Source organism: Jatropha curcas, chromosome 9, assembly GCF_041381405.1.
Source record: "Jatropha curcas cultivar XTBG-Jc1 chromosome 9, XTBG_Jcur_1.0, whole genome shotgun sequence".
NCBI lineage: Eukaryota > Viridiplantae > Streptophyta > Magnoliopsida > Malpighiales > Euphorbiaceae > Jatropha > Jatropha curcas.
The window spans coordinates 14,926,672-14,936,116 of NC_143159.1; the positions used below are offsets into that span (position 1 = coordinate 14,926,672).

A 9,445-nucleotide genomic window follows, 5' to 3' on the forward strand; every position below is an offset into this window, starting at 1 on the left:
GCTTTAATTCTTCAAATAATAATATTAAATTTTTTGGTTTGCATCATCATTAAAATCTTAGGATAAAATTGACCTTGAGCCAATGTAAAGAACATAATATGTAACTCTCCATATGGAATTCTTATACTACCATCATTTGAGTATTCCATAAATACAGTTAATTTTCAATATGAAATTCTCATGTAGGTCAATTCAGTTGACTTTTTTAAACAACAAGCACCTACATATTAGTTCTAAATATCACATATCTCTCAATTTATGAGAACAACTGTTTTCCTAAGAAAAGAACATAATATGTTTCAATCTCAACACCTCTAATCATCGTCCAATGATGAGGAGAACATTGACCAGAAATATTTAGAGACATTGCTTTATGCAAAATAAAACTCATAATTATAACCACATTATAATTTATTTTACAAAGCAGTATTGTCTCATGGATTTTATCTTTTACCAAGATTCAATCAATATAATATAAAAAAAGATAAATGTCTTTTATTATTAATAATAAAATATTTATTACATGAGATATTATATCCAAAATATAACCAATCAAATTGGCTATAGGACATATAACTAATAAATTATATATCATATACGAAGGTATCTATAGTTCAAATTAGGACGCAGAACATGGAGGCATGTAAACAGGAGGTGGTCTGAGGCTTGTTTCTTTGGTGGTTCCATTCTTCACTATAAGCACAGTGTCCATACCCCATGTTGCGTGTCGTTCCAAGTGACAATGCATAAACCATACTCCTGCACAAACAATATCAATTATAATTATAAAATTTTTATTATAGCCTATAACGATTAATTTCAGTTAATCTTTTAAATTTGCAACTTCACAGGTTTAAAATTGAATATATGACTGTGAACCATTATCCCACTTTAAGTTCATATCATATATAATTGCAAAGAAGAAAAGAAAAAGACAGTTAAAGTAGAAGCCAATGCAATAAAGTTTTCAAATTTTCCAGTAATTTAATCGAGGAAAAAAAAAAACAAGAAAAGAGATTAAACTTGAAAATTCTTCCTTTCATGTTACAAAAATTCTAAAAGATTAGAGTAATACTTATCCTGCCCGGATTGACGCCTAGATTCGTTCTACGCCTATATTCATGGACCAAGGAAATTTTTTGCCTACACTTCATGCATAACTGGTGGCATATGACAAACCAATCAAAAAAAAAAAAGTTTTTTAAAAAATGTTACTGTTTTTGTTCTTTTTTTCCGTATATAGATAGAAATATCATCCTTTAAATCAAAAAACTTAAACACGTCGGATGTGAGTAAGTATTTCTATAAATCAAATCGATGAAAAATAATTTTTTATTTAGATAAGGGTTTTTCTAACCATTCAATAAAAAAAAAGGATAAAGTAAGGATAATTTTCACTGGCATGTTCCATCAATACCCATACACCAGGTATATGTAAATCCAATATTAGCCTTTAAATATACATGACAATTATATTTATTTGAATAAAATGAAAGTGGAGTGCACATGGGTAATATATATTGGTGGTCCAATAACATAACTCTAGCTAAAAATTGAAGGGACTTTAAACACAAATCTTCATTTTAAATTTGCAACTATTATTTACTGATTAATTGAGAAACAACAGTTTTTTGAATTTAAAATCAGTTAATAAAAATAACAGCAGTATATGCATTTCATATAACTCACCAGGATTATCAGCAACAAATCTGATGGCTGCCCATCCGCTCTTTGGGACACCAATGGTATTAACTAAAGGTGGATTCTTAAGATTGTAATTTTTGGGGTCTTGGGTACTATTAAAATTACCAGAATTAATTCCAACCAAATAGAAGCTAAAGCCATGAAGATGCATTGGATGATTTTCTGGTGACTGAATTGCTGTTCCTTGGAATAAAATTTCAACTGCATCACCATAATTTACCGTTAGGACTTTCGTCCCTTGTGTTGTGTACTGTGAGATATTTGTCACATCTCCTGTGAAGTTGAATAGATTTGGCTGATTTGGGAAGTCCCGATCGAAAATGCCACTGATATTTCTGCAAAAATGTTTCAACATTTCATTACATGTATTAAAGCTGGGATCTGTCAGAACTAATACAGTATGGGTAATTTATTAAAAAAAAATACCTGTAATATGCTTGAAGAATATCAATTTGCGGAGTTTGGAAACTTATATTGTTCAAGCTAGCAGAAATAATGGTCTGGGTATTGTTAACAGGGGGACCTTTACAGGTTTGACCATCTGGGCAAGGCAAGACATTTAAGGAGATAGCTATGAAAATGTGTCTGTCAACAACTTGAGGCACGTTGTAGTTTCGACTTGCTAAGCTTTTCAAAGAAGCAGTAAAATTTAAGGCAGAAGTTGCATTTCGCAATTCAGGAAGTGTTGGGGAAGGAATTGGTGATGGTGGAGTATAATTTCCCGTATACTCAATAATTCCTTTCGCGCTGCTGTTATCAAACTCTGCAAAACCATCGAAGTATGGAGTTGAAATCATGTAATATTGGGTTGGTGTTTGGTTCGCAGTGAAGAGAACATCCATTGTTTGTCCTGGTGTTATCATTAAGTAATCTGTCATGAGAGGTTCTGTGTAAGCTCCATCCATTCCTACAAGTGTAAGACTGTGATTGGCAATTCCAAAGAACTGTTCTTCGTTCATTATTGCATTTACTATCCGTAGAAGATATGTCTTTCCAGATGAAACTTGCATCCGAAAATTTTCTCCTGTATAGATATAGATATCGTCAAGAATTATTCACTGCTTGACTTTTAAAACAATACTAAAAAAACTAAGGATTGCAGTTGTTGTGATCTGTTTGTCAAATATAAATCGAAAGTTACTGAAATTTATGCTCAAAGTTCTAATCAGCAAAGTTTTAAAAAAGTATCTGGAAATTATTTTGTTACTTTTCAATTCAAACAATCAAATTCTACCATGTCCTTTAAACAGAATATTCCCATATGATAGAAAATTTTCATCAAATTTAATAAAAGATGCCTAACATAAATAAAAATTAATATAAGGAAAGGATTACCTATACTTTATGTATCCATCCATCCATAAAACAAATTATGTGCAGGCAAGTTTATGCTAAAACTATAAGTGACTTGTTGTTGGTTAAAAAGAATAAACAATAGCAAAGCAAATCCAATAACTACAATTGGGGCAAATAACAATATAAAATAATTATAAAAGATTAATATTTTTAATTGATAGATAATTCTTGAAAGGACTTAAATCTCTTAAACAAGAGTTTGAGTATTCGATACTTGTGAATGGACAAAGTTTCCATTGACAGTGTTTCCCCTTATAGTTTTAAGCGGTGCCAATAAGATTAAATTTAACCTAAAAGACTAAAGACACCATGTGGTATAAACAATATATTTATATATATATATACACACAAAGTCACCTAGATATGAAACAGACATTCACATGTTTTGTAACTCATAATATTTTGACCATTCGACCTTTCTAAACGCAAAAAAAAAAAAGTAAGTTAAAATCTTAATCTTGTTATTATTTTATTTACCAGTAGGGCAGTCAGTTGAATTTCCTGTGTAACCATTAATGGTATGGGCATCTGATACATTTGGATTGCCACCAGTTTCAATAGCCTCTTCATAGATGGCCATCACATCTCCCTTATACCAAGTTGCTACAAATTTCATTATTAGAAAATAAAAGATCATTAAATTAGTTAACCATATAAAAGATTAATATTACTGTCATGCTCAAAATTTTCAATTACATTAAAAATCATAAATCATAATAAAATGAGTTTACTAACCAAGCACAATTAACTGCTCAACGTCAGGCTTTTGATATGGGTATTTGCCATCCGGAGGTAAAATGACAAAGGCACCATGGACGGTGGCGCGTGACCAGTCACTATGAGCATGCCACCATAAGGTTCCTTCTTCGTCAGATAATATGATTTCATGAGTGAAATTGGTTCCTGGTTTAATGGGGCACTGGGTTATGTTTTCAGGACCATCTGACCATGGATTTCTTGGTTGCTTCACACCATGCCTGTCAATTCCAAACCAAATTCCAATTTATTATACATACGGTTTTGACATCTTATGTAATTGATATAGCCTATAGATAAATCCGTCAATGAAATCATCAATATTTGATTATTGGTTATATATATTATCACAGGAAAGTTCTTTTCTTTTGCCTTTTATTTTACCAAGATTAGGTTTTATTTGACAAAATTTTCAATAAACTAATAAATTTATTTATTTTATTTGATTGAGGTAAAGATTTTTTAAGAGAAACAACACAATTCCAAAGAGACAAATGAACTAATTGGAAGATGAGACCCATAAACCTAACACATCTATGCTGGTATATTAAAAAGATTACATATGTCCGAAATATGGTTAGAAGTATTCTCGTTTTTCTAATTTATTATTGTTTGATCACTGTGAAATTTATTATGATTCGCTTAGTGTATGAGACAGGCATAAGTAATTATGACTCTATTTGTTTCTGGAAAATAATTTATCTTTGTAAAATATTTTTCAAATGACTTATTTTCCGTTGTTTGATTGCAATATTGAAAATTAGTTTAAAATATTAAAATCTTTAACTCATAAAACCATAATAATAATAATAATATAAATTTCTTATTTTCAAAATTTTATTGTTAAATATGAAAATAATGCAAATTATAAAAGTCCCTAGTGACTAGTAGTGGTGGCTACTAGTGATTAACGGTGAGTGGTGATAGTGACTACCGATGATTAATAAATGAAAAAAATATAGATTTACAAGGTCAAAATAAATTTGTCAAGGTCCGGGAAAGTTTTTACGGTTTTGAAAATGGAAAGTCATTTCTTTAAAAATGATTTAATTTTCCTTTGACCAGGAAAATATTTTCCGTTGACCTATGTTTCTGAACACCTTAAATAACGAAAAATTGTAAAAAGTATTTTTTTACAAGTTATTTTACAGAAACAAACTCAACCTATGATTAATCCCGACGTCTTTGTGGACTTATGTGTACGTCTAACGCGTTATGTTTATGTTTATCCCACCCATAAATCTTTCTTGCGTCCAGTTGGGTTATGTGTACTTCTAATAACTATTTGAAGAAAAAAAAAAAACAAAATGACTTCCAATCCCTGACAGCAAATGGTCTCAATATAATATTTTATACCTTCAAGTAAAAAATTTGTAAGAAAGAAAAATGAATTATTTGAAATTATAATTCCATAAGATAAGAGTTATATGTATGTAATGTTGAATAAAAGAGAGTCCATTACCAATGAATGGTGACACCATATGTTCCTTGGTTATGAACGTTAACATAAACCAAGTCACCTTTCTTAACAGTTAAAACGGGTCCAGGAAAACTGTCATTTACTGTCAACATGCTCTTTGTACTGCACAACTTTGTAAAGTTTGATTCCTTCAACTGCACCCACGATATAAAAAAATAAAATAAAATTCTTCCAGAAAGTCAGTTTCCAGCTAGCAAAAAAATTTTAAAAAAAAAAAGTAAATTACTTTATTCTATTAATAGAAATAAAGAAAAATTTAATATTTTCAAGCAACTAAACCGGACTCAGTAGATTTCTCTATTGTTAGTCGAAAAAAATGTTGAAAACATAAAAACAACTATTGTTAATCAAAGTTCATATCTTAACATTTTTAACGGAATCAAGACATTTTCTAAAAGGGACAAAAATAATAATAGCTATTATTATAAAAAACCGGTTAGGGTAGATGTGACATAAGAATTAAATAATTAATTAATTAATTCATATTTCACATATTAAAATCTGGGGACTGCTAACTCATTAACATTGTGAAACATATTAAATATTAAATATTAAGGAAAGAAATAAGATTCGTATGCTCAAATTGATGTGTATACGCTTCTATTATTTTTTCTATGTCTAAAGCTGAAGAAAAACAATATAAAATAAAATATGTTCTATCTTAAAGCTGAAGAAACAAAACATAAAATAAAAATATTTCTATCTTAAAGCTGAAGAAAAAAATATAAAAGACAATATTAATTTTTTTATATAATCAAAAAATTATCATTAAAAGTTTGAATTGAAAGACATAAGAAGTACCCAAGAAAGCTTTTCATCTTTGCCATAGGAAGTTAGAGAATTTTCAATTAAAAAAAAAGAAAGAAAAAGCTCTTACGTACATAAAAATCATAATAATGGACTTGTGTTTGAGAAATGCAGAGAACCAGAATATCAAGAAGCGAAACCCATAATAACCCCAGAACAAAATTATTCTTTTTCAACAATCCCATTTTAAAGACTTTGAAGAAGCTTGGCTCTTCTTTCTTTCTATGTGTTCTCAGGTTGCCCTGTAAGTTTCTTGTAGGAGTTTCAATAATCATTTTTTACCTATTTATAGAAGCAGAAGCCAACAACCAGTCCTTCCTTAATTGAATATTTTATGTAGGAACTGAGGCCCTTAAAACACAATTAAGTCTTTACATTGACTTTTCGTTGATAACTTTAATTATTATACAACCATGCATCCACCCTACAACGAGTATCTCATATGGTACAGTCAAAAAAAAAACAAAAAAAAAAAAAAAAAAATTCTCAAATGGTAAGGTAAACTTGAGTTCAGTAATTAGTGAACAATCTATGTGAGATCGAGATTCGATCTAATTACTTATGAGGGAGAATAACCATGAATTCTAAGATGAAAATTGTCTTATGTCCAAAAGTTATGAATATACTTGTGATAATAAAATAATAATAATAGGATAAGATTTCCCTGTATAAATTGATAATAAATGGATGGTCAAAATACTCTTGTTTAATGGAAAACTTATTTTTGATTGGATTTGGTGTATGGATAGGCCATTTAGCATGTAAGCCCTTCCCACAATAATAACTAGGGTACAATATAATTAAGTCTGTAGATTACGTTGGAATTAACACTAAGTCCTTTTTATTTGAGAAATAACTATAACGTTTCTAATTTATGTTTTTATCTTATTATTAGGTCTTTTCATCCAAAAAGTGAACTCCTTATTATTAGTTAGACATATTTTTTGTATGGAATATATTCACTTTTTGGATAGGATATGCTCACTTTGTGGACGGAAGGACCCGATAATGAGATAAAATATAAGTTAAAGATATCATAATTATTTATTGAATATAGAGGACTTTAAATGTTGATTCGAACATAATTTAGGGATCAAATTGTTGTTTACCCTAATAACTCCAACCTTGCATGATGGATAAGCGTGTTCCTTTGAAGTTTCATTTTAAATGTGGCCTAATCAGCAATGTATTACGTCAAAATAACCGTAACGTTTTCCTAACTTTTTTTGACCACTTCAAAGTCTTTAGATAAGAAGCCTCACAGTAAAGATCTCAAACGTTTTACATATTTTTAATAAAAAATCCAATCGTTGAAACACCGTTAAATAGTTACTGAATTGACAAATTATTTTAATATCATTTCATACTTATAGTTAAAAATAACTAGGGTTGTTCAATAACAAAGAGTATCTGTGGGAATTGATTACCATAATTTAGGTTATGAGTTTGATCCTCTGCAATACAAATTCCATGGGCCTCGGCTTTTTGCTTCCAAGGGCGAGCATAGATTAGTTAAGTTTACACATGGACTGTTAAAATGGACACAGACTTAAACACAATGGACATCAGCCTAAACACCTCATGCAAATATGAAAGAAAATAATAAATTTATTAATGATGTTATCAAAGGTTAACAACATTTTAATAGTGCTATCAAATATTTATAATAAATATCATAGAAAGTGGCTCTAGAGAAGATTTTTATGAGGTTAGGTGCTCAATTTATGAGAAAGCACTTACCGACAATCTCAAATTTTTATGTTAAACGGGTTAAATAAGTTTAAAATTTAAAAAAGATCAAAAGAAAAAATATTCACATTCTTTAAAAGAGAAATTTTAAAAAAATTTCGCTAGCTAATTTTCTTTTCTCAATTTGAAGGGAAGGAAAAGTATAATTGTATAATGTCATCATAAACTGTGAACATTAGCTAGGCTCATATTTGTGGTGACCAGTTCAACAACCAAGTGTCTCTTACATCATGGCAAACAGGTGCGCTACTTTTAGTGTGCGGGATAATGATGTTATACGAAATTGGAAAGGGGACAGCTTGCAATAAGAATTAATTCTATTCATTTATTTGATAAAAATGATAAAAAAAAATGAAATAAAAAATCACTAAAACACTATAAGAATAATCCTTATTTGAAATAAATGAATTTCATAAAACTTTATGATTCATTTGTGATAATTATAGAATTGTGATAGTCAAGCGAGTGATTGTATTCAAGTCGTATTAGATTGTTTTAATTGGCATTAACCTGCTTAATGGGGGAAGCTTTCCCTAATATACATGACTAATATACATGATATGGACATTAGGTAAGTTATGCAAACACAAGAGAGAGATATCCGGACACTTATCTCCTAATATCACGCCAATATCTCATTTCTGTTATGTTGAATTTGTTACATGATCTTCTGGTGTTTGTCAACATGGGTGCTTATCACATGTCTCCTCGCACGGAATATTTGACATTTATGTTGCAAGTCTAAAGCAGGTCTGCATTTTGTCTCTTTGGCTTTAAACTTGGAAAAAAAGGTGATGTTCGAGCGATACCAATGTGAGGATTTAACTCCAAGCGTTGTTCGGTGTCCAGGGGCCGATCACACTTGTTAAAGTGTGGGCTTTTATTCCTTAAGGAAAGAAGAATTTTGGGCCTAAATCCGTTCCACTTAGTTCAAGGGCCCATGGGTAGTAGTTATGTGGCATAACCATCATCTTCATGGCGGTTTTACGCTTTTGAATTTCAAAAAGGTAACTCTTCATTTGCTATGGCGTTTCAGTTCTGGCGACGGTTTGTGGGATTTTCTCCTACTATATAAAGGAGTTGCTATCAGCATTTTGGAGGTTTTACGTCATTTGCTTCCTATTTGAAAACATCTACTTTGTGTCTGTCTTTGCTTAACTGTATGTTTCAGGTAATCTTCATGTTGATTTTTGAGAGTTGCCCAACTGTTTTTTTGTTTTCATCTCTTTTCACTATGAGTTCTAGTCGTCAGTCTAATGGCAAGGTCACTGAACCATGAGGATGACCGGATGGAATACGAGGATGATAACTGTATTCCGGGGGTTGGTTCTGAGTCCGACTTTGAGGATGAAGCCAGTTTCATTCGAAGGAGGTTACAAGGAACTGTTAATTCCAGTAATCAGGGTGAATCCTCTGCTGCTCATTCTAGGTCTGGCTTTTCTATTCTACAGCTACACGATGAAACTATGCCCAAGCAGTCTCCTGAGCCAAGGAGGACGAGGGCTGCAATTGCCCATCCGCGACAAGTGCTTCTACTCACCCCCGCCAAGCGAACTCTACTGCTTGCCCCTGCCAAGAAAATGTGAGGTTGCA

The 9,445-nt window shown here is 30.8% G+C and overlaps 1 protein-coding gene across 1 annotated transcript; it reads right to left on the bottom strand.

Moving 5' to 3' along the window:
- Positions 1 to 473: 473 nt before the first annotated feature.
- On the bottom strand, positions 474 to 6,366 carry LOC105650545 (putative laccase-9). Its single transcript, XM_089725593.1, has 7 exons — positions 6,178 to 6,366; positions 5,279 to 5,430; positions 3,796 to 4,037; positions 3,538 to 3,663; positions 2,131 to 2,728; positions 1,690 to 2,039; positions 474 to 759 (listed from the first exon to the last, which is right to left on the bottom strand). Exons 1-7 carry the CDS (start codon positions 6,286 to 6,288, stop codon positions 620 to 622), a joined length of 1,719 nt encoding a protein of 572 aa, XP_089581719.1. The 5' UTR covers positions 6,289 to 6,366; the 3' UTR covers positions 474 to 619.
- Between the last annotated feature and the right edge of the window lie 3,079 nt (positions 6,367 to 9,445).